The sequence below is a fragment of the Poecilia reticulata genome, chromosome 21 (genome assembly GCF_904066995.2).
Source record: "Poecilia reticulata chromosome 21, P_reticulata-male-v2, whole genome shotgun sequence".
NCBI classification, from domain to species: Eukaryota; Metazoa; Chordata; class Actinopteri; order Cyprinodontiformes; family Poeciliidae; genus Poecilia; species Poecilia reticulata.
In genome coordinates, this window is record NC_088850.1 from 3,101,468 (window position 1) to 3,128,092 (window position 26,625).

The following is a 26,625-nucleotide window of genomic DNA, read 5'->3' on the forward strand; positions in this document are numbered from 1 at the left end:
ATGTAATCCTGACTGGTCCTGATACTTTTCTCTCTCTGCGTCTCATTCATGCTTTTTGTGACCAACTCACTAAAATAAATGCTCAAAGCATTTTATCAGACTGACTTCTGAAGATTTGATAAAAAATGGGAACAACTTGTGTCATTACTGAAGATAAAAATCTTTTTTTTACTAGAAATATGTTCAAAATCAGTAAATATTATCAGTATGTATTGGCTAGAAGGTGGAGATTTCTTATGAATGTTTAATGATACAATCAAACACAAATTTCTTTAAATATTTATTCACATTACAACACAAAAACTCATTTTGTAGTGAACAACGCAACATTTCACACAGCAGACATTTTCATCTTTAAACGTCTGTCAAGCCATCTGTGGCTTCTGAAGGTTTTGTGTTTTGTTGCCTTTGGTTTTACACAGAAAAGTCACATATTTGCACCAATTTATATTTTTCAAAGGATTTCCTCATGCACGAAACATAAAAAATAACCAAAAAAAAACATCAGTTCCTTCTGAGAAAACAAAACCAAAGAACTTTAATTCTGTTTATTTGAAACACAAATTAATCGAGTAAAATAATCACTCATGAAAATAATCTCACTAGTTTATTGCTGCACATATAAAACTAATCACTACTGGCTTTAAGGCAGAGTTATTTTCACACTTTCTAAGTAGGCTTTGTTTTTTTTAAATAAAAAATTATGAAGAAAAAAAACACAAGCTGTTTTAAAGTTTAAATCTAAAGAGTTGAAAGTGATTTTAAATGAAAACTTAAATATGAATCAAATGTCAATGTTACCAAATTATTTGTTTCTGGTGCCTAAATGTCAAAGATGCACCTTATTTAGAGAAAAAAAATAATATACAAGTAGAAATTAAATGCAGCACATCAACCATTAAACAACAAAAGAAATCAACAAAAACGGCAAATGTACTGAAAACAATAAAGTTCCAAGATGGTCTCAAACCTAAATCTCATTTTTATGAAACACATGTAACTTCTTATCTGTTTTTGAGAAAAATTATATTTGTTTAAAGGAAAATACGCTTCTATAATGTCTTATAGACATTATATAATGTCTATAATGCCTTCCTCAAGTTGCCCATTTTCTGAAACAAACCTCTGAAACGTGAAGCTGCTCACCTTTAATTTGAACCTGCTTACTTGGTCAAGTGATGAGAAAAAGCACCAGTTAGTGTCAGCAACAAAACATTAATGCTCAAAATGAAAATGGAATACATATTTATGACATTTTACAGATAAACACCCTTTCTTCCTGCTTTTATTCGGCTCACAGTTGGAAAAATGCCAACAAACATTTTTTTGTCTCAGAGGTTTAAGATCAATAAATGCTCAGATGAAAAACTAACAGTGAAATAAAAGAATGAAGGAATAAAACAAAACTTCAAGGCAAAGAAAGTATTGTTAAAATGTAACAACATGCATAAAAAGTCAACTCACCTTAACAAAATCAAACATGAATTTAAAATCTTTAATATATTCAAGCTTCAACTAAACTTCCCACCAAACATGATATTTACATCAGATTTCACTGACGTCTGCTCCTCCTGTTTGTTTCCTGACATCATGGTCTGTCCTTCCTTCACTGACATTAAATCTACAGAAATAATTAAATAAAAATACAACATACCTGCAGCTGTACAATATAAATACTGTGTGTTAATGTAAATAACACAAAAATAAGCTGCAAACACGACTGAAGGCCAACACCTGGTATGCAGGTGTGATTTAAGGCCACGCCGACACACACGTTCCCTGTGGTCAGGCCGGTCCTGTGAAGAACTGAGACCAGAGTTTCCTGGAACCCATTTTAGATTTGGACTCAAAGTTTTCAACAAACCTGAGGGTTAAATGCATCATAGTGAACCAAAACGAGACGTTTGGCAGACATAAAATGATGCTTTCCACCCAAACGTTCTGACTTTCTGAGGAAGTTTGCTCTAAATGGTAACTGGTAATCTCAAAATTAACAAAGAATTACACATTTGAGCAGCTTTGGAAAACTTGTCAGAAATGTCCACATTGTCCATGAATCTCAGAACTTTGACTTTTTTGGTAATAAATGGTGGATCCCTGGTATTTATGGGTTTGGGACCAAAGTCACCAACAAGCAGCAAAAATACTCCAGTCCACCTCTAAACATTATTCAAACTCCAAATATACCTTAACATTCATTAATATGCACAGAGGAAACTTAGCACTCCTCTTTTCATCGTCATCTCTGGTCAGCCAGTCAGTGCCTAGAAAATGAAATGGCTCGTCTCTGGATTGGCTGCTTTGCGAACGACAAGTAGAATTGTGCCAAAATATTTCAGCTTCCCAGGCTGCATTTTCTTTCAAATATTTTAGAAACACTGTAAGAAATAAATCCTTGAATCTGGGATTTTTCTGTGAATAGTTTGGAAATGAATTCCTCAGAAAACGCGGATTGTCGGGGATCCGCTGGTTTACATGACATAAAATCTCTGCAGGTTTACAAAACTAAACTCTGCACTTTAATAGTTTTTCTTTACTCATTGCTAACATTTCAAAAAGATCAGCTAGCGCATAATTCGGCGCAGCTTAGCCGCACTTCAGTCCCACATGTCAAACTGCTTTATTTAGCCCCTCTGCAGCAGTACGAGTACCCTGGACTATTCTGTCACATAAATAAAATATTTAATTTTAACAATCGTGCACAGAACCATCAGGAGTGAACCATCGTGGGAGTAGAAACTCCCTTTTGGTTCCTTTACAGTAGCATAGATTTCTATTCAATAAGACAACAGAAGGAAATGTCTAGCAGCGCTCAGCAAGTCATAAAACCAGAACGGTGAACTTGTTGCTGAGTCACATCACCAGAACCGAGAAGAATCGAGGTAAAACAACGACAGCGTATCAGGCCCGCTTCACAGGCCGATAAGAAAACTACATTCATTCACCGCATCGCTTCAGTTGGTCACGTCTAAGTTGTCCTGCAGTTTCCCCGTCTCCAAACGCGTCACGTTAAAACTCCTGCAGATAAATATTATTGTTTGCAAATTTTGACACACACTGCTAAGTAGAAATCTCCACATTACCCAGTTCTAATTCCATATATTTAAATCGCAATACTTTTCATTTTTGCTATAATTTGTTTTGTACTGTAATGTACAACATTTTTCTCGTTTTGTTTCTCTTTAACATACTCTTTTTTTTATATTATTGTTTTATATATGCATGTTTGTAAAAGCACATTTTTGCGTTGCAGTTGGGTCTCACTTGATGGCATGAAAAAGGAAGGAATTGGCTTCTTTTCTGGGATTCAGACTATAGGAGGAGAAATGCCTGTAATTTGAATATTTAAAGGTTAGACCAGGACAGCATCCTGTTCTCTGACAGAGAGCCTCTCAGTTTTTATTACCATGCAGCAGGATTTTACTGCTGGATGTTTGGAGACGGGAACGCTGCTGGGATAAAAGTGGGAGCCTCTGGGTGTGGAGTCTTCACTGCTAGCATGCTAATCTCTTGCACCCACAGGTGATCTGTGACGAACAGCAGGTCACTGCTGTGACATTTAGTAGTGGAGCAGATAAAGGTAAAAACTGTCGGCTTTGAAATTCCTTGTGGTTAAAATTATATATAAATTATATATATATATAAAAGGGTTGATTGGAAATTTATTTTGTATTTGCAAAGAAAATCTAAACATAGTCACAATGTACTGCAGTAAAAGTAGCTGTGGGTGCAAAAGACTGAGAACATTTCAGGAGCGTCCCCAGCAGCTCAACCACTGAATAAATCAGTAAATAACTAAAATCTATCCGTCCTGTTTGTGTTTTCCTGCCTGTGTCTGAATCGCAGGCAGAGGAAGTCACAGAATTAGAGATCTGTCCGTCAGTCGGGTCAGTGGCCCGCTGCCCTGGCTGCTCTCTGCTGCTCCAGCATCGACCGTACAGCAGGGGACAGCATGGCGGGAGACATGGCCGGGGTGAAAGGTCGTAAAGGGTAGTGTGCGTGTTTTCCTGGGAAATAGATGCACTGGAAGTATTTCTGACCTGGAAAGAAAAGAAGGCGAGATGCTGTGTGTGTGTTTGAATCAGTGGTGGTTCAAACATGAAGACAGGAAGATATAAACATAAATATAATAACTAAATGAATTAAAAATCATGTAAATTATGTCAACATGGCGCCTGATGGTTGTAATCTTTATACAGCAAACATTTGAAATGAAGTTAGTGCTTTATCATTGGCTTCCACCATGTTGGTGTCATACTTCAGCCTTAAACTATTAATAATGTTTATGATTATAATGTTTAATATTTAGGGTTGGCACAACTAACTTTTAGTTAGCGGTAACTTTTACTGTTGACCTTTTAATTTGGACTAAATTACAGAAGCAGATCTTACTCGGTTTCTTCTTTTCCGTCTTCTCTGTAACATTGTCTTCAGTCTCAGGCTCCTCTGCAAGAAGTCAAACATAATAAACTGAGATTAAGGAATTATGTGTTCATCTCTCAGAGGAGAAAATAGACACAGTGACTGTCTGCAAGCTTATAGGCAGAAAACATAGAAAAGGTGGATTTTGTTTCCCCAACAATCATTATTTTGCCTTTTCAATCTTATTCCAAAGTTCGACTTTTTAAAAATTAAGTAGCTTTTTCAAAAATTCTTTACAGTGAAGATAAAAAGAAACGCTGACACTTGGAGATCTTATAAATTGCTAACAACTTTGATTTGTTTGTTGGCTTTGTGATTTATTTAAAGGTCAGTGTTTTAAAGCTAAATGTGATTAAACTTGTTGGAAAGTTTGACAAAATATGGACAAAATATTTAAAACAGAACTGATGCATTTAAGAAACATCTCATGTCTATTTTTCCATGTTTATTTATTTGTATAGTTGTCATTTCCACCAATCAGCCTGAGATTATAATCCTTAAGCTATAAACAACAAAGAACAAAACCAAGAGAGATGCAGGATCTCCTGAAGTAAAACCTATTTTTAAATGAAAATGACAAATATATCAATATTTAATTATTATTATAAGTTATTATTGTGACCAGTTTAGTATCTGAAAACCTTTGATAATATAAAAGTTATATTATGGAAAATGTAAGACTTTAAAATCACACAGCAATGTGTAAATATCTTTTCAAAGCTAAAATATAATAATACACAAATATGAAAAATATCAAATAATTCAAATTATTGGATAACTTTAATTAAGGTCAGTTTTAAGAGAAAGTGTAAGCGTCTTCACTGGTACTTTGATCATGCCGTTCCACGCCACTAAAGTACTTCTTGGAGTTGTTTTTAACGTACTTTACCACAGATTCTGTTCTGATTCTGGTTTTTCTTGTTTTACCAGCCAAAATCAAACGGGTGTAGAAAACAGGAGGAGGTCTGTCAGAAGAAGTGTGGGGACACTCGGGGCGGTGCTGGTAATCCACTGAGTGACTCATTATGAACAGGAGACTAATCAGTTTTGGCTCTTAAGTTTAATCTATCCAGTTATTGACGCTGTAAAACATTAATCTCTTCAAATAATTCAAGACCCTTAAAGATGTGGATAATCTCGTCTCAGTTAAATGATCTCATTAAATTCTTTGACTGTGCTGTGATCAGCGTCTGCATCTCCTCCTCATGCTGGTTCAGTCAGTGGAAATGAGGTGAGAACATAGTTTATACCTCAGACCTTACAGGAAGCAGCGTCTTCCCCATGCGCTAGTAACAAAGCATACACATAAAATTATTATTGTCAAAAATAAAAATAACTCCCACACCGCTGTTTTAGTCATAGAGATGAATGTTAAAATCACAAAATGGAATAAATCTATTCTGGATGATATTTTTAGTTTTATCGAAGCGATTTAATGAGCATCATACAGTTTTACCATATTACTGTTATCCTTTCAGGTTTTGCAGGGGTTTTACAGCAATTTTATTGTGAATTTATCAAATTAAAGTCCCTAAATCTGTTCCTAGACAAAAACAGGGTTACATAGGAAGCCTGGCTGCAAAACAAACCCAAATCATCACTGCTACCTGTGCCATCATTATTTATAGTTGCTATGAAGTGTGTTGTGTTTGGTTTGATTGAGACGCGGCGCTGGCTGTGCATTCAGGCCCAAAACATCTCAACCTTCTCCAGAGTCACAAGTGATGCTCACTGGGTCATACTTACGAGATTTTGGTGGCTGTTTGACTTTATCTAGAGTTTGAGAAAAGATGTTGATCAGTTTAAAGTCAGGATCTCAGAGGAAGCATCTATTATTTTCTGACTCCATACCTTCAGCTTCTCTGGCTGGTTTCTTTTCAGCCTTTGCAGTTTTTTCTGTAGCAGAAAAGAAAAAGCCCAATTATATCCTGCAAAACACATCATCATCGTTTACACTCCCTCTGTGTTGCACCTCACAGCACATCCTCAATTAGAGTTTTATCTGGCAGAAAACAACTTTAATCACATAATCCATACACCTTTTCACGAGCCAGATTCTCTCTGAGACGTCAAGATAAACACATAAAAATACCAATAATCTGGTAAGAAATGTGAGATTTGAATCAAAACAATTTGCATTTACTCTTTAAATGGTCACTGGTTTGTTTCTTAGAATATATTATGTATTAGTTATTATGCTGTAAATAAATATTTGTGTTTCATCTCCATTGCGCTTGATGCAACTATCGGGATATCACACACACTCCTCCTCCTATAGTTGGACGTTGTTTTGAAAGCTGCACATCAAGAATCTGAGTGGGAATTTTCTGGTAATCTGTTCTCAGCTCCTTTCTGACCGTTTCCTCCCACTCCCACACATTCTGCCTAATTATCCCCCTTTTCCATTTCATGTGTTCAGCCTGTTGACATACTGAACTCTGCTGGCTTTACATCTCTTCTCAGCATCATTTGAGGATCCGGTTATTGTGACTAAAGTGAGGTCAAAGGTCAAAGGCATTTCATCCTGCCCACTCTCGGCTTTAAAACTGAAATACATTTTATTATTCGACACAAATTTAACAGCTATTTAAAATTAATGTAAAGCACGAAATTCATGGCTACTTTGGAAGGACACACATGAGAAAGCTGATTTATTTTTTATTTTTTATTTTTTTGCTAAAACTAACATGTGAGCACAGCTTAAGTTTCAGAAACAATGTGGTTTGGACAGATAAGACCAAAGTTCAGATGTTCGGCTTTTTTTGCAGAAAAAACAAACAAAGCACATGAGGACAGGCATCTCATTCAAACTGTGAAGCATGGTGGTGGAGGATCACAATAACAATAAAGAACAATGTATAAAGTAAGACATGTATAAAAGAAAGGGGTTGGGGCCAAATAAGTTTATGCTTATACTTATCTGAACGTGAATATATCTTAAATAAACTAAACCAACCCTGCTCTCATTGGTTTGTAAGTTTTCTTACAGCCAAACATCAAATATCTCATCGACGTTAACAGGATGATCAATAGAAAACAAATTGGGGTGATGCAACGGTCTAGTCAAAGCCCAGAAATCAAATTGATCAAAGTGTTTTGGTTCAGTTAACTTTTCAAAAATAAATATCTTTAACCTCAATGAAGTGAGATAATGTTATAAAGTCCCACTGGACACAAATCTGATCAACTACTGAGAGTTACAGTGTAAGGATTTAGGTTTCTGTTTGTTTTCTAGTCAATTCCGTTCCTGTGTCGTCTTGTCTCCCCTTGATTGTTCCCAGCTGTGTCCTGTTTCCTTGATTACTCCCTTGTGTATTGAATCCCTCCTGTGTCTGTGTTTCCTCGTGGGTCCTTGTCTATTGTCAGATGTCTAGCAGTCATATGTTCATGTTTGTCTTTCCTTCGTAACCAGTTACTACCAGTGATTGAGCTCCTAGCCTTTTGCTCACCTGTGCTGCCTGGACTTATCTATAGTCCTTTTGGATCACCATTAAATATTCAGTTTTGCACTATAATCTGGGTCCCACCGTGTCTGACCTCAATGTTTTCACTCTCCTATAAGATTATTTATAGAACCATGAAGCAGTAAGGTGTCTGTTATGTTTAACCCGCCTTGTTTTTGTTAAAGTTACCTGACTTAAAGGAAACTCTGACTGGTTTCTTTGGCTCGGCTCTAGTGGTCACGTTTGTCGTCCTGCCAGCTTCCAGTCTCGTCCTCAGTCTCAGAGGCTGTGGACGTGATTCTGGTTCTGTCCAACACAACACAACACAACACCTTTTACTCATTTATGCTAAATAAACCGTTAGTATCTGCATTCACTGGACTGGAAAAGTTTTAAATTCAGTTAGAAACTTGGTCAAACTCAATTACTTAAAAAAAAAAAGAACCATTAGGAAAAGTTTGTGGAGTTCATGCATCATCAGAATTGTACCTTTCTTATCTTTGGATGCTTTGACTTTGCTCTTGACAGCCGGCGCTCCGGAGGGGAACAGAAACAATTAGTTTCTAATCAACAATCATCTCTCTTGTCACTGCAGTGAATGATGACTGACTTCATGCATATTAATTTGAGTCGGTGCGTGTTGTTACCTGTCCTCTTAGACACTGATTTCCTCTTCTGCTGTACAGCTGCAGGCTCTAACATAATGAGCAAATTGTTGGGATTAGCTTAAAAAAAATCATGTTTCTGTATCACTGCTGACATTTTCTTTAGGCTGCATCTCAATTCATTTAGTAATGAGACAAAGCCATTACTAACCTTTTCTTGATTTGGTTTTCTCTTTTGCAGGCCTCTCTATGGACGGAGAACAAAAACAGCCAAATAACAGAAAACAAGAGCATGCAGCTAATAAATTAATTAATATTTGATGTACCTTTTTTAACTTCAGTTGGAAGTTTTGATTTCACTTTTGCAGGCTTCTCTAGAAATAAATGATAAAATGTGACAAAAAAAGCAACATTTTTGAAAGCATACAGCCTGATAATTCAGTTAATATCAGATTTACCTGTTTTAGCTTCAGCTGGAAGTTTGGATTTCTCCTTTGGAAGCTTCTCTGTAGATGAAACGGTAAATTTGAAATGAGAAACATTTTTAAAAATATTTATACTATCCATTTTCTAAGTATACACTTCACCTTTTTTAGCTTCAGTGGAAAGTTTGGTTTTCTCTTTTTTTGGAACCTTTTCTAAAAAAACAAACATTTGTGTTCATTTTTATTTCGACGTCATTTATTTCATAGCGTTTATTGTAATGGAATCGTTTTCGGCCGTAAAGTCACTGCGTTAACCGAAGCTAAACAGGAAATGCTTCTTTCTGTTTCATCTTTTTTCACACACGGAGAATAATTGCAGTAAAATGACCACAGAAGGTAAATTGTGCCAGTTTAATGCACGCAGAGGACTTTGTGTCACTGCATATTACAGTTATCACATGCTGCAGCTGCAGTTCATTTCAGGAAACATCCCACTGATTCAGTGAATTAAAGCAGAAGAACATCAAGTACCTTTGACTGAATCAGCAACCTTGGTTTTTTTCTTTGCAACTGAGAAAACACAACAAAATACATAATTACTGTTCACAGCTGTAATTAGTAGGAAAATGTTGATGACTGCAAATTTAACTTGTTAAATAGTTTGTACCTTTCTTCATTGAGGGAGCTTTTGGTTCTTCCACAACTTTCTCTGGTTCTAAAAGAAACCCAAATATTTTTCATCATTCAATACGTGTTTTAAAACTGTTTTTAATTGGAACTATATTAAATTGATTTGTATTTTATGTTTCTCTTTGTGTAATCATGTTTTTCTTCAGATTTTTGCTGTTTTTAACCCATTTCCATAGTAACTAATCATCTTCATGCTCCTCCTCACCCGGGACTTCAGCTGCTGCTGGCGGAGCTTCAGCAGCTGGAGTCGGTACCTCAGGCTCCACCGGTGGTTCAGGTTGTGGAGCCTCTGGCTGTTCTGGTTGTACTGGTGGAGAAGGCTCTGCAGGAGCTGGCATTACAGGTTGCACTAGTGGCTGATATGGCTGATAGTGAGCATAGAGCGGCTGCATTAGTGGAGGAGGAGGCTGCTGATATGGAGGCTGTGATGAAGGAGCTGGAGGGTGAACGGTCACAATCGGAGCAGAGGGAGCTAAAAAGAAAAGAAAAAAAAGCTGTTCATGACCTCACTGCATGCTAAATATCAGATCAGAGTTGGTCCCACATCAGCGTGAATACCTGACATGGTTGGAGGAGGGTACGGATTGTCTGTGACGATGTGATGAACTGGAAAATAGAGACAATTTCAGCAAATAGATGGCTTACTTAAATTATGATGCAAACCATCTTTTACAGATTTTTAGGCATTTCATGTATGTTATTATTAGAGGGTGACCTACCGTACCATCCTGGGGGGGCCGGGCAGTAAACTGGAGCAGGTCTGCAGGGACTGACTGCAGCAAAAATTAAATGCATATTAAAGTTTCCTCATGTAATCCAAACTAGCTGGAGTCAAATAGGCAGAATAGAAGTTAATATAACATTTAATATAACATTTCAGGTCAGTTGCTTTTTTTTAAATTTTATACAGAAAGTCAAAATATGTGTCTGAAAATGTCCAAATACATCACCTAAGTTCTTTTGTTTAACATATGCTGCCAAATAGAAGTCAAAAACATATATTATATGTAATTTGTATGTTTGAAGATAAATAAATTCTACCACTTGTATGTACATCAGATGCTTAAACTGGAATTATTTTTTTTGTTTAATTTTATGCACCATGCATAGACTGTTTCACAGACAGAACACCTGTATTTTCCGGATATCCCAGCACCGAAGCAGTAACGGTTACTGGTTACCATGGTGATGCAGCTAGCCTTACCCAGAGCAGGTTTAGCTAGTCCTGCTCAGGCCGCTATATGTCGATCATAAACCAATGTGTTTTGTCAATGATTGTCACACAATATTTAAAACATATAAATACCTTTTGCCTTCGTCAAGGGGCTGCGAATAACAAGATACATTTTACAATCTACGGTTCAACTTATCTTCTTTCTTTTGATTGCCGTTAAGCTGCAGTTGCGCTAACAACTAAAAAGGAAGTTGGTGCTTCAAAATAAAAGCATCACAACTCCAACAGGAAGTTAAAACTAATTAAGGGTTTAACTCGGAACAAGTCAGTTGTACATTGTAGTCAACCTTTACCAGATACTGGAAAATGTTCTTATATTTAATATTGACCTGTTTTCATGTTGGTTCTTTATAAACATTGAATCGTTTCCTCAAAATCTTTGAATGGAGTGATTATGAAGTTTTTCAGTTTGCCAGAGCAGGGGTTGGCAAATGTGTTTAGGCTGTTTGAGTTTTTAATAAGGGCTAGAAAATCAAAGTAAAAATAAAAAACTAAACTAAATCTGTAGCCACAAAATTAAGAGAACAACGTAATTTGTGCATTTTTTAATTTGATATGTTAATTAGAAAACAAAAGAGGAAAAAAGAATATAATATTTTGCTTACCTTCCTGTGCAGACTCTATGGTCTCTTCCTGTTGCTTGGTCTCCATCACTGGTGATAGAAAATAGTCCAATGAAGGTGGAAAAAAAAACAACATCCACTCTTTTGTAAAAACGGAGTGCATTTGACTTGCTTACCTGTTTTTGACATCTTGCTCTTCTGTTTTATCTTAGCTTTATGAAATATAATTCATATTAATACTTTTAATATTTTCATCAAGGGATTAAAATAATTTCACTGTTGTCTGGCACCAGTTTATCAATAAGTGTGCATGAACGCTGAGACGTTCATATTTTCTGGATACCTTTCAGAAGAGGAGCTAATCTTCGGATTCTCTTGGCTTTTGGCTCCAGAGCTGGAAATCTTGGAAGAGCTGGACCAAACATCGGAGCGTAGTTGAAGCAATCATGCCTACACAATATATATATATATATAACAGTGTTTGGTATTACCTTGTCTTCTTGGCTTTTCATCTATCTTCTTCACAGCTTCCTGTTCTTAAAGTAAAACACAAACAAATGAACAGGAATAATGGATTTTCAACATATTTTTCAATGCATCATAATTCCTTAAAGTTATAAACTTTTATGAGAAAACTATTATTTTTGTTGTTCTTGGAAAGATTTGGTTGTTTATTAAAACAAGAAAGTTATCTATTTTTTAGAATTACCTTTTTTCCGTCGCACAGCCGACACCCTCCTGGGAGCATCTAACAGATAAACACTGAATTATAATCCTAAAAATATCAAAAATAGAGGTTATGAATTCTGATTTGTAAATATATTTATACTTCTTGAACTTTTCAATATTTTGTTATTATACAACCACAAATTTCAATGTATTTTATTTTCTGTGTTGTTCACTTCTTTACTCTCTTTTCTATCTTTCCATTTTATGTTAGTTCATTTATTCTCATTGTTTGTGTTTGAATTTGTTTTGTTAGATTACTATTTCTTTCTGTTTATTGTTTATATTAGGTTAAGGGTTCCTTCCTTTTTCCATTCTCTTTTCTTTGTTTATTTTTCACCTCATCCTCAGTCTACCATTCGGCTGCATCCACTCACCTATGATTAGCTCTTCTGTCTCCTTTGTCATTTTTCCTACTGGGTAGCTGAGCTCTTCAGTTCTCATCAGATGAGTTTCAGTTACAAATGTGCACAAAACTTTGATTTCTCAGTAATGTCCAAATAAACCCACAATTTTGCAATTGTAATGTTTCCATTAAATAAGAAATGTGATTAAATTCACTAAGTTTGTTCATGCGATGGGTAATTTACAAACGTCCTCGTACCCTTTCCTGTCTTCTTCATTTTTTCCACCAGTAGCAACATCAGGTTATTGATCATGCGACTCTTGTGATGTGAAAAAAGTGTTTGCATTGTAGTTTTGCAAAAAAAAAGAACTAATTTTGATCCAGATGAAAGACGATGCCATCTTAGCACAAAAATCTTTTATTAAAAAATTGGTGTGTTTCCATTAAGCAAATTTATTTTCATAATTCCAATTTGCTTAATTTTACGGTCAATGGAGAGTCAGCTGTTCTTTTCCACTGACTCTTTCTGTTGCATTTTGTTTCTTCCATGTTTTTCTCTTCATCTCATGTTATTTTCTCTTAACCTTCATTAATATATAATTAAATAGCAATCCCATTCTACTGCCTGCATTTTTGTCCAGCTACAAACTTATACTCAACTTTGGGGCATTCAAAGTGCAAGAGGTGTAAATACTTTTTCCAAGGCTCTGCACAAATAAAGAGGATACTCCTCTTCATGTGTGATTAAATTCAGCTGCTCAAGTTTAAACTGAGAAAATCAAAGATGCATTTTTCCACAGGGTGTGTGTTGGTTTTGTATATGAATTAAGCATGAAAACAAACAAACCTTTTTTATCTGCAGTCTTGGTAACAGTCTCTTTCGTCTTTGCAGAGTGCATGCAGGGACACTCTGAAAATCACAAACTTTAAAGTTACACGAAAAACAAGTGAGGTAAAAACTCACCTCCTCAGGCTCAGTGTCTAACCTGCTGGTTCTGTTTTGGGTGTTTCCTCCTCTGGCTCAGGCACAGGTTTAATCACATCCACTGTGGCCTTTTCTTCGTCTCCATCTTCATCGTACTCCTCTTCCTTATCTTCGGATTTGTCGATGGTTTTCTGAGGCGTAGGAAGAGGTTCTTCAGCTTCTTCTTCATCTTTCTCCTCGGGAGCAGCAGGCTGGCTGGTTTCTGATGGGAAACAAACAAAACACTAACATTTACAAACAAACTAAAAACGTAATTACATGCTCTTATTTTCAAAATCTAAAATAAAGACAGTTTTTCATATAATTTGTAGCTCACACTTACCAGCTTCTTCCGTTTCATCTTCCTCCACCTTGTCTTTATCAGCTTCAGCCTCTTCATCATCTATGGTGGTCTTTGCTGCCACCTCCTGGCCAGTGATCGCTGCTGCAATGGCGGCTTCATTTATAAAGTACAATAGTCATTAAAATAAATTAGTTAATTTTACATACTGTAAATGATCAAATGTCTACATATTTATTTAATGACTTTAAATAGAACAGAATTTCTATATGCAAGTTAACTTTAAGACTGACATGACTGTGGCTGAATTAAATCTGGTTTCAGACTTTTTAATATATTTGTTGCACATGCAGCTTCATGCGCATCTGTTACACATTTAATTATTTCCTTGGATTTGTTAAACAGACTGATAACTTATTTCCATCAGTTTTCATAATTACGGCTTACAGCCAATGAAAATATAGTATATAAAGAAAAACAGTTTGCATAATGCTGCATGATAAGGAAAAGTTGAGTGGAAGAAAAAAGTACCACAGAGCAACAGAGATAACTGGAGCACACTTAAAAGTTTAAGCCCAGCAAGGCGTGAATTTATTATTTTTGGTCTCATGCAACATTATAATTGTTTAAGTTATAGCAGAAAACATAAATGAATAGAAATAAACACTTTGAAATGATTTCTTTTTTTTTATTTCTATGAATTTTAGTGTTTATATTTTATTTCTGTCATTTTGTGAAGTTTTGCCCAAAAACTGTGAATCTACAGTCAAAGTTTGGAATATTTTGAATTAAAAAATGGAGGAAATGAAAGTTTGACCTCACCTGACAACATGATGTCATCAAGTCCATCATCATCATCTTCCTCATCTTCACCTTCGTCATCCTCGACTTCATCAATGTCTTCCTCAGTGCCAACCAGTGTTTCTATCACTTCTTTCTCCTCTTCATCATCGAAGCTCGTCTCAACATCGTCTTCCTCTGTTTCATCTTCATCATCACTCAGAGATTCTTCATCAAGATCTTCATCATCGTCGTCATCTTCGTCGCCCAACACTCCACTGTCTGAGCTGACCAAAGGAAGAATATCTGCCTCTTCCTCTTCCTCTTCCTCCTCTGCTACTTCTTTTTCTTCCTCCTCTAAAGGTTTGTCAAGATCATCTTCATCTTCATCAACCTGAAGGTCAATGAGGTCGTCCTTATCAAGGTCTTCATCTTTACCTTCATCTTCATCATCTGCAAACAGTTCAGAGGAAGCCACAGAAACGTCGTCTGATTGGTCCAGATCATCTTCATCTTCCTCAGAAACCTTTATTTCATCATCATCATCATCATCATCATCATCATCATCATCATCATCATCATCATCATCATCGACAGGTGGTAGAGGAGAAAGATCTTCCTCATCTTTAACTTTAAGATCTTCCTCTTCATCACTAGAAACTGCTATGTGATGAAGATCTAGATCCAAGTCTTCCTCAGTGTCCTCTCCGATGACATCATCGCTGTCTGACGTCGCTGCAAGTCTGTCATCTTCATCATCTTCCTCACTGGACAGAAGTGCTGAGTCACTGATTTCTGAGGAATCCACAAACGCATCGTCACTGCTGTCATCTTCATCTTTGACATCATCATCATCGTCAGGCGCGTCTTCATCGCTGCCTGTGACGACAACGGGAACGTCGGAATCAGGAGACAGAGACGCCTCTTCATCGTCTGAGGTGGAAACGGGTTCAGGAGACGCCTCCTCCTCTTCATCAGCAGCTGCAGCTTCTTCATCCTCTTCATCAGCAGCTGCAGCTTCTTCATCCTCCTCATCAGCAGCTGCAGCTTCTTCTTCATCATCATCATCCTCCTCTTCATGAACAGCTGCAGCTTCTTCTTCTTCATCATCCTCCTCTTCATGAACAGCTGCAGCTTCTTCTTCATCATCCTCCTCTTCATGAACAGCTGCAGATTCTTCTTCATCATCCTCCTCTTCATGAACAGCTGCAGATTCTTCATCATCATCCTCCTCTTCATGAACAGCTGCAGCTTCTTCCTCATCATCCTCCCCCTCTTCATCAGCAGCTGCAGCTTCTTCATCATCCTCCTCTTCATCAACAGCTGCAGCTTCTTCATCATCCTCCTCTTCATCAACAGCTCCAGCATCTTCCTCTTCATCCTCCTCCTCTTCATCAGGAGCTGCAGCGTCTGCCTTCGTTCCTTTTTCATCTTCCTCTCCTGCCTCCTCTTCATCATCCTCAGCCTCTACTGCAGCTGATGGAGGAGCTTCATCATCTTCCTCCAGTTCAGCTCCTTCGTCCTCCTCCTCTTCCTCTCCTTCCTCCTCCTTTTCGTCCTCCTTCTCTTGGATGTCTCCATCTAGCTCCTCTTCCTCATCTTCTTCAGATTCTAGTGCTTCTTCCTCCTCTTCCTCCCCTTCAACTTTTTCAGCGCTTACTGCTTCCTCTTCCTCATCTTCTCCTTCTTCTGCATCATCATCTTCATCAGCTAAAGCTTCCTCCTCCTCCTCTGCTTCCTCCACTTCAGCTAACTCTTCTTCCTCCTCCTCCTCCTCTGCTTCCTCATCTTCAGCCAACTCTTCTTCCTCCTCTTCCTCTTCTTCATCTTCTTCAGTGCTTACTGCTTCTTCTTCCTCATCTGCTTGTTCCTCTTCCTCCTCTTCTTCTGCTTCCTCATCTTCAGCTAACTCTTCGTCCTCCTCATATTCCTCATCATACTCGTACTCTTCATCATCATAATCCTCTTCATATTCCTCCTCATATTCCCCTTCCTCATCATACTCCTCCTCTTCTATTTCATCTTCATCCTCTTCCTCCTCCTCCTCCTCCTCCTCCTGCTCCTCAGAGGGCTCTTCTTCCTCTTCCTCTTCCTCTGCCTCTTCCTCCTCCTCTTCCTCCCCCTCAGTGGCCTCTTCTTCCTCTTCCTCTTCCTTTGCTGCTTCTTCTGCTGTTTCTAATTTTGACTGAACTTGCATTCCTATAACTGTAAAAATGCATGAGGTATAATAATAATAATAATAATAATAATAATAATAATAATAATAATAATAATAATAATAATAATACATTAAAAGCAGAAATCAAAACTATTTATCCTAGAAAATTCTTGAAGACTAATTTAATATGAAATCAAAGGATAGAAATAATAGCAGCACCTCACGTTGAATTTTTATGAGGATGTTGAAAGAAAATCAAGTCCATATCATGAAATTTAACTGATATGTCATTAGAGCAACAACAACAAGTTAAACAATTACAGAAATTTGATGGAAGTTTGTAAAATGCCTTTAATTTTGGTTCCTTTTTGTATGAGTGCAGGTGTTTCAGATGATGACGTTTGTTTATTCAGGTGTAATGATGAAACGCATTCAGGAAACGTACCTTTACTTCTTGGCGGTAAAAATTCTCCTAAAAAAGCAAATAAAAACATTTTAAAAGTCAAGTGACGGGAAACTGGAACAATAAAGTCAAAGTGTAGATACTTTTTTACATGTTTCATTCTAAATCTAATTAATTGAAACATTTTAGAGGGAAATATTAAGTGTCTAGTTAATAATGACCAAGGATGAAAAAGCACAACTATTAAAGGAAAGTAGAAGAAGAAGAATCTCCTGTTTTTATCTCCATTAGTTGGTTGTTATGGCAAAATCCAAACTTCACCCACCCAAAAACTCAAATACCTTTTGGTTTCTTCCTCCTCCTCCTGCTCCTCCTCCTCCTCCTCCTCCTCCTCCTCCTCCTCCTCCTCCTCCTCCTCCTCCTCCTCCTCCTCCTCCTCATCCAACCATCTTTACTCTTTGAGATGGTTCATAAATAAAAGAAGCTTAGATGTAAAAACTATTATGTGTGTAAAATCAGAGGTTCGCAGCCTCAATTTAACCTGATACAGTGTCTCCAAACTTTATACCTGCTATAAATCAAATTATATAAACACAACAGTCAAAAACTCATCCATCTGCTGTCATGTTGTAATTGTTTTATTAACATTTTAAATTATAAATTATTTAATCTACAAGTTGTTTCCCTGTATTTTTGTCGAGCAGAAACTGAAATTATTGGATCCCAGATGTGAATGTTTTCCTGTACTTCTATGTACTTAGATTTTACTTTCAAGAAGCGAACCCCAATTTTAATCTTAATTTTACCACTTTTCTTCTGAAACTGACTTGAATCTGATACCACATCTTCCTAGAAGCTAAAGATTAGATTAGGGTGATGGCAGGGAGGCCTTCCAAACAAAAAGACGTCGAGTCCATCACCAAAAATAAATTATAAATCGATGAAAACGTGCAGAAATCTGCCATCAAAATGTTTTCCATTTATAATTTGCCACATTCCATTTTTCAATAAAACTTTACAAAAACATATATTGATATTGTGATTGCATAACAATTCTTTTAAAGTCCAAATCTACTTCTAATTCCCTGCTCCTCTTAGGAAGTTCTTACTCAAGCAGTTTAAAAATATTGAATTAAAGTAGATTTTCCATTTGTTTGTGCTGCACAAAAAATTAACGATTGAGAAAGCATGAATGACTGGATGAAGCTGCTGTAGCACAAACCTTTTTTCCTCACTGCATACAGCGTTCCTGCAGAGGAAGATAAAAACATGTACATGAATGCGCTCAAAATTTGATCAAAAAATAAATCTATAATCCCTCTTTGAAACATGCTTGAATAATATAAAATATGATTCCTATTTTTTATTAAAATGTGATGTGTAATGTGCGTATTGAAGAACTCAGTGTACCTTCTTCTTCGTCTGGAGCGATGAGGTTCGCAGCGAAACTGAACACGGCGCTAATAATGTTTGTTGATTCGTCCACGGCATCGTTCACCACCTTCACAGGATCTGAGCCGAACTTACTGAGGCCCCCTGGTGGAGCACAGAGGTCATCAAGGCAAAGAACACAAAGATTTCAGTTTATATTCATCAGTATTTAAACTAAACTGAATAATTTCAAACAATAAGAGTTTCTGTACATATTTTCTTCAAGACGGACATAGTTCCACTTTGAGGGGTTAAACTGGAAGTGGGGCAGCAAGAACTTTTAAGAAATTGATCCTAAAATGTCACAGGAAGTTATAGGAAACCCATCTTCCAGTTTAACCTCCTACATTCCACCATAATGCTGCATAAAGAAGCATTTCAGAAATCCTTCAGATCCTCAGCCATCAGCTTCAGCCGGAAACTGCTTCATATATAACAGGGATTTCAGAGGAGCTCGATTAGCCTAATCAGAAATCAATAATTAATGCAACTAATTGGAATCAAGCTCATTTGTAGTTCAATTATTTCAAAAACCCATAGTTTCTTTTTTCAGATCAAACTTCATTGATGGGTTTTGTGAATGTTTGAAAAACAAACGTTCAGGAAATAAACTACAAACATCAGAAAACAATGCAGTCAATGTACTCCTCCCTCTACAGAACATTTAAAAATAATCATGACTGTACAAATTATCATTCAGTTGTTTTGCAAACTTACAAACTAATGAACAGTCAATAATTACTATGCTATTATTATAGTTGAAAAATCTGTTCCCCTCCTCACCTGTGGTGGCGCTGCACCAAGAACCACTGAACCACGAAAACCTCTAAAGAAGACACTGAGGAACTGCCTGATTCACAAAATGAAAATAAAAGTGGACTGGCGTCAGATTTTAGCGGTTGTAGGATTTCTTTCAACAAGCCATTTCTCACGCTAGCTTAGCTTTAGGCTCTAGCTGGCGTTTGATATGGCTGTATTTACCCATAATGCCTTGCGCTCTAGTCCGCTTCCTTCTTTTGGAGTGGTTTTATTCCGTCTCTAAATTAAAACTCACTAACACAATAACTAGAGACTGTTCATTTCTTTGTATGTGAGCAAATGCACAAAATCAGGACAGAATCAAACATCCATTTCTCCCACTGAAGCTAACCATCCAGAAAGCGGCTAACGCACCAGAAGCTGCTTGTAAATGCATCTTCTTTTAAAAACAGAGACTAATCTGTGAGCAGCTATGTTTTTCTGTTATATGAAGCCATTAGTAGTTTTAGAAGAAGCATTAAGGATCTGCTAAGTTAGCTGCAGGTGAGAAGTCTTGCCTCTGCGCCCTGAACTCTTTAAAACCTTCCTGATCCCAGCAGGAGGCCGATCTGGTTGGATGAGAAACAGTGAAGATGAGTAAAAACTTTTAGTGAGAAAGGAAAGAAAAAACATGATGGTAAGGTTTCACATGCATTCAATCGTTTTCTATAATAAAACTGATTATTATACCTTTTACAAACAATATTATTGATGTGTACATTAATTTGTGTCACGCTGTCAGTATAAATTAAAAATAAATGGAATAACTAACCAAAATCAGTTTCTTGTGAGTCTTTCTGTTAGAGATGATTTTCAGTGGTAGAGTTAGAATATGTTATAATATGGTTATTTTCAAATAATGTTATTTGAATAATATTATTTATTCAATTATAATAAACAATGCTGAGAGACTACACAACCTAATTACTTAATATGATCAAATTGAGGAAAATTTTCCAGGTGAATTTTTCCTGAAGTTAGCAAAAATTAAGGATACTTTATAAAACATACAATAAAGACTAAAAGAAAATATTTATTTCTTCCTTTATACCCAAATAAAATACATTTTCACATAATTCCAAACTTAAGTGCTTATAACTAATATATTCGTAAATGTAATAATTGTAAAGTGGTTTTATCCAGTTTTTAAAATTGCTTTAATCTAACCTGAAGTGCAAAACAACAGTTTACAACAGTTTCTACACAAAGGTGAAGTCAAACGGGAAACAAAAATAAGTGAATCTCTAAAATCATAAACCACAGAGCACCAAATAACAAGAAATATTCAATAAGTTCAACATCATAATTGACCAAATATTTACCATTCTTCTTTTACCTGCAATGGTCTTGTAGTCGGCCACATCAAACATAATAATGAACACGCATGTCCAGGTGATGATTAGTGCCAGAACCAGGATCCAGGCCAGAGGGGAGCTGAACGTGGAGTAGAAGTCATCCGTAAACGTTTTCTTCGACGACCGGAGAGTCGTCGAGCCGGCGTCCCCGGCCTTCCCGTCGATGACCATGGTGGTTGTCACTGACGATCGAGCTAAAGAAAAAAACAAAACATGGTTAAATCAAAAAATAAAGAACATAAAATCAAAAATAACTGCTTGATCACATGAGAATAAAAGCATTGAAAAAAATCTAGGAGTGATTTTATTCTCTTATTCTGATCCCTGGTGTAACAAACGTCTGCATCGTTCTCCATGGTTTCTCCATCTTTCCTTGTTTTCCTGTCAGTTTCCTCATCTTTGCTCCTCATCTGTGTCCACCCACAGTTATTCCATATAAGTTATTTTATTTATTCACATTAAAAACTCTGGTTTTTCATGTCTCTCTGTATTTCCACATCATGACAGATTTTGCGATTGTTATATGTTTGACTGTTTTTTAAAATCCAAACTATTGTTGAAAGATTTACAACAAATTATTAGGGTCATACTAAGAAAATAAAAAATAATACTGAGAATAAAGTCAAAAAATAATACAAGACTAAAATCATAATAAATTATGAGAAGGAAGTGATAATATTTCAATAATAAAGACAATATCACCAGAATGAAATCATTATATTCAGAATGTTTTTCTGTAATAACTCTATTTTCATAATATTATGGCTTTATTCTTTGAAATTTACTATTTTTATTTTCTTAGCAGTGATTGTATACTCTGTCATAAAATGAACTCTTAGATGCAATGGGGTTTTTTTCTTGTAAACCTGTTTTTTCAGTATTTTACATTGTGCTTTACTTCAATTCACATTTTCTTCTACTGTAATTTTTTGTTTAGTTTTGGTTTTCTTTGGGGGTTTTTTGGGTTTTGTTTTATCTAATTAGGGAAAAAGTTAGAGGACTAAGGATTGGGCAGTTGTGGTTTCCCTGTGTTTTCACCAGTTAGACATCCTTCATTTGCATTTTCGCTCCTGAAAATGAACCATGGCTTCATGGCGGTCAGTCGTTTACGCTGCTGTGTGTCTGTCAGACGAGCTGAAACCACCTGTTGACCCTCCTCAGCTCACTGCTGGCGGCGGCTGCAAGCTTCTTCATTACTGCTGACCAAGAAAGCTTAGCAGCTCTGAACACAAACCACAATCCACCCTCCGCTCCCAGTCCCACAGATCCAGTCTTGATACCAGCTACAGCATGTGAGGCCAGTGTTTTGTGGGAGGATGGCAGGTAGTTATCCTCCCACAATTAATAAATCAATCAATCATCAGTCTTTATTTTGTAATGACAGCGATACAAACACATCCAAAAATATAAATAAGAAAACTGGTTCTAGAAAACACTAAACATAGAAGGTAAGATGTGTTTTATAATGAAAATGTGGAGCTAATAAAAGACATTACGTGCTCTGACTCTCAGCTGTACAATCCTGCTTCAAACATCAACACTGGACCATGAATAATACATAAAGACATAATAATTAAGACATGACAGCACACATATAACACAAAAATGTAAAATCACATGCAATAATATATAAAAATGTCTGGATGTGTCTAATGGGAGATAATCTCATTTTTTTTACCTTCCTGTCCAGCATCAGTGTCTGACCTCACAAATGTGCTTCTGGAAGAATGATCAGAAATTCCTGTGAATGTACTGCTAGAGCTTGGTGAGAGATTTTCTAGAAGAGTTAAAACTATTACTGCAAAGGATGGACCAGGGTCATATTAAACATGATGCTGGGATGTTATTTAACTCCGTATGTGTGAGATGGAAGATGAGTAAGTAAGTTTTGAAGTGTAATTTAAAAAAAAATATATATATATATATATATATATATATATATATATATATATATATATATATATATATATATATATATATATATATAACCAACATAATATTATTATTATTATTATTATTATTATTATTATTATTATTATTATGTTTACTTATTGTTTACTCCCTGCTCCTCTCTTGCCCTCTCTCTCTCTCCCTCAGTCTGCCTCCCTCGTCTCTCCTCACAGCTGAACCTTGTTTACAATCAGTCATGTGTTCATGATCCAGCAATCAAGCCCCATACTGAAGCTGCTCATTTTCTTTCAGTCTTTGTTGGTTTGTTTTACCCTCACACCACTGTATTGTATTTTTTTCAATAATAGTATAGGCCTATATTTAATCATTTTTGTGTTCTTCTACAACCATGACAGAAAATAATTTAATGCTTGTTTCATTGTGATTGTCAGTGTGACTGGTTGAGATATTGACATTTAAAGATGCTGATAGGTCTCTACATTTAGATAAAAATAAAACATGAGTAAGTGCAACTTTATGGCCAGTCGGCTGGACGACATTTGTTTTTGCCACTGGCTCACTTATGCTGATAAAACTATATGAAGCAAGGTGCATGTGGCGCAAAAAAAAAGGAAAAAGAAAAACATTTAAAGGCGGCATTAAAAAAACATCTTAAATTTGACTTTCTGACACCTGCAGAAACCTTGACGCAAAGCAACAATACTCCAGTCGAACTTCCATCCATCCATCCATTTTCTTGCACCCTTTTTCCCTCAGTGGGGTCGGGAGGGGTGCTGGTGCCCATCTCCAGCCAACGTTTCGGGCGAGAGGCAGGGTCACCTGGACAGGTCGCCAGTCTGTCGCAGGGCAACACAGAGACACACAGGACACACAACCATGCACACACACACTCACACCTAGGGGCAATTTGGAGAGGCCAATTAACCTGACAGTCATGTTTTTGGACTGTGGGAGGAAACCGGAGTACCTGGAGAAAACCCACCATGCACAGGGAGAACATGGAGACTCCATGCAGAAAGACCCCAGGCTGGGAATTGAACCCAGAACCTTCTTGCTGCAAGGCAACAGCTCTACCAACTGCGCCACTGTGCAGCCTTCCAGTCGAACTTCACTACAGCAAAGTATTTCAAATAATATCACTTAACCCTTGTATGTCGAAATGGGGTCCAGCTGAACCCACACACGTAAAACCTGAATCATTTTCCATAGACCTCTATGTTTGCCTCAGTCCTCGCATGCACAAGGGTTAAGCTTCTATTTGGCAAAACGAAGCTCTGGATTAAATTTTCTCTGTTATTCCTCTTCTTGAGCTTTCAGAAACAGCCTTCCTGACATCAATGTTTTAGTTTTCAGATGACCTCTTGACCTGTGGCCTAATCATGCAAGCTTGGATAAGCACCAGTTTCTGAAACCTGCTTTAAAAGGCTTGTTCAGTCATCCACACATGAATCCTCTAGTTTACAGCTGACCTGTCTCCATCTATGGTTTCTACACTCCTACCAGGTATCTGTTGAAGCTTATAGGTTGTCTGCAGAGTGTTGTCAAAGTAAGACTGAGGAATGTTTAAAATATTACTATAAATGCAACGAAATGCATTGCTGTGTTCTAAATAAATAAAGACTAATAACTGGTTTATCTATTTATATCAATATTATTAATCTATGTGAGAAAAACCCACGCTTTAGTCTGAGATAAAATATTAGGTTTATTATTTTCTGTCAGACATTCTTTGATTTTCACCCAAAAATGTATCTATTAACTCTTTGAAACTTAAATGTTGCTTTAAAAACTTCAGATAATATTTAAGAATTTTCAGATTGAGTTCAAATTTAATCAGTTATCTGGAAGTGCAATTTATTAAGATCAAGTTTTAAAGTTTCAAGGTCTATAGCTGCAAGTCTGCTTTGTCTGTTGTTTCAGCTTCTCCAGCTGCAATTACAAAATTATGCAGCAAAATCTTTAAATTTCAACTTGTAATCCAATCTGAGAGCCATTATTCTTGCAGTTTTGTAACATTTATAGCAAAAATATAAATTTAAATGCTTCTTGACTCAAAGTTATCCCAGGAGTCTTTGCTTTGTAGTTCATCACTAAGATCCAGTTAGTTAGTTTGTAATCATACAGATAAAATGTAATCATCTGATTAAGCAGTAAAATTGGAAACTTAAAAGAAAACTTCTCATATGTTGGCATTTCTGGGAGGAATTCAGAGTAAAGTTTTAGTTTAAGCTTCAAGTGAGCCTGACTTATTTTGTGCTATGATGTGATAAAAGTGAATAAATTCGTTTTCAGGCAGGACGTCTGCAGCCATGTTTTGGTAATCACACTTCTTCTCTAAAGCATGTTGTCAAAGGTTCACACATGGCTAAGCTAGCAAAACAACAATAAAAACTGAAAGAGTAATAAATACTTTCATAATATTTAATAAGAATTGATGAGTAGATTAAATATCTCACTGCTGAGCATGTAATTCTTAATTTTGGATCTATTTTGACCATGAATAAATGTACTTAAAGGTTGGATTTTTCTTATTTATTTATTTATGATAGTATTTTAAGGCTTGCACAAATTTGAGATCTGCAAACAGGAGTGAACTGTAGTTTCACAAATAAGTTTAATTATTGACTACTATCCATCAATCTGGTAAAATAAGACAAAGTAACGTCATGCAGTATCAGGCGACATGATTATGAGCGACAGCAGAGTCAGTGTTGACGGTGACTGAGTCTCAGAAATGATTCAGATCTACGAAGAGCTTATTTATAAACACTTTTTAAATTAAAGAGTTTAATACAGGAACATTTCTGTCATGTGGGCCAAAATTGTTGAATTAAAAGTATTTACAGATCAAGACAGTAACAATATATAAACTAAAAATAAGCAAAGGAAGTAGCCCAATGTTTTTGTTGTTGTTGGATCGTTGATCTAAAACTTAAGGATTTTGCAAGTTTGTTGTATTAAAAGAAAGACATTGAACTTTAAAATCCTTTTAGGCTCATTTAAACAAATTTATTCTCACTTATAAGAACAGAATTTGTGTCACTTTCTTTCAATTTGCCTTCTTTATTTAACCAAGCTTAATAAATGTAGGTGCAGTAAAGTCAGCTTTTCAGTAAAAGTAAAATAAACCTGGTTCTAATTATTATAAAAGCTTGATTATAAAAAAAAACATAATTTGTTGTACTTAACATTATGTTCATCAATAATTTTACCCTGATTAAAAATATAAAGTTTAATAAACAAGCTTGTATCAGTCTTGAAGGGCAGTTGGGGCCACAAATGGCCCTCGGACCACAGTTTGGACACCCCTAGTTTAATTTATTAACAGCAAAACTTTTGTAAGAGTGAAACAGAAGGTAGATGTTTAAAATGAGATCAAACTTTACCTTCAGCTGCTTCAGTCATACTTCCAGAATTAAAATCCTTCTGAAAAGGCTTCAATCCTTCAGCAGATTATGTTTCCATGAAGACAAAACATCAGGATTTTCCTCACTCCTCTGAGCGATTTAATCCTACCGGGTATTCCAGCGTGAAAAACTCTTAAGCAAGACTCTTCTTTGTAAATCAGAACTTCCTTTCTTTTATCAGACGGCGAAAAAGTCCAGATATTTTCTAACGTTTGTCTTTAATGCTGCCCAAGAGGAAAAGGCTGGAGAGACAGAGTGACAGAGACCAAGTTTAGCTGTCTTTGCCCTTTGGCAGGTTGGACCTGGGATTGCAGATACAGCAATCCCCCACCTCCGCCCCCTCCTCCGTCCGACCAGCTCAGACAGAATTAGACTGACCACTGGGACCGCTGCAGTGACCCAAGCAAAAGGCAGAAGTGAAGAGAGGTAACTTCACCCCACCGGCCGCGTTGCTGCACCATGTGACCACAAGGTGTCCAGCGTGTTAATATCTTTTAATGCAACATTTTTTCCCATGAGTTTGATGGAAAAATTCAGCTGCCAGCTGAGAAACTGTGAACCGAACTGGTGCTGTTGCACTGACGTGGCGTTCAGAGCCAGAGATATTTTTAGAGGGGGCTTCTGCTGTTGGTATTCTGCTTCGCCTTTTAAGGCCAGAGGTGT

General features: G+C 36.5%; 1 protein-coding gene across 5 annotated transcripts; it reads right to left on the minus strand.

Moving 5' to 3' along the window:
• Positions 1–267: 267 nt before the first annotated feature.
• Positions 268–26,547, minus strand: LOC103457306 (uncharacterized). 5 transcript variants are annotated; one of them, XM_081602096.1, is made up of 31 exons: positions 25,942–26,547; positions 20,626–20,838; positions 19,808–19,858; positions 18,471–18,596; positions 18,283–18,309; positions 17,103–17,129; positions 14,542–16,704; positions 13,762–13,875; positions 13,441–13,641; positions 13,302–13,364; positions 12,092–12,130; positions 11,874–11,918; positions 11,726–11,794; positions 11,559–11,594; positions 11,425–11,472; positions 10,305–10,358; positions 10,144–10,191; positions 9,791–10,057; positions 9,563–9,610; positions 9,427–9,465; positions 9,058–9,108; positions 8,929–8,976; positions 8,797–8,844; positions 8,682–8,717; positions 8,513–8,560; positions 8,355–8,399; positions 8,055–8,171; positions 6,274–6,318; positions 6,169–6,195; positions 4,393–4,446; positions 268–4,040 (listed from the first exon to the last, which is right to left on the minus strand). In XM_081602096.1, exons 1-31 carry the CDS (start codon positions 25,958–25,960, stop codon positions 3,889–3,891), a joined length of 4,368 nt encoding a protein of 1,455 aa, XP_081458222.1. In that variant the 5' UTR covers positions 25,961–26,547; the 3' UTR covers positions 268–3,888. The 5 variants fall into 5 exon arrangements, with proteins under 5 accessions (XP_081458222.1, XP_081458224.1, XP_081458225.1 ...); XM_081602098.1 differs by lacking the exon at positions 19,808–19,858; XM_081602099.1 differs by lacking the exon at positions 9,058–9,108.
• Positions 26,548–26,625: the final 78 nt, after the last annotated feature.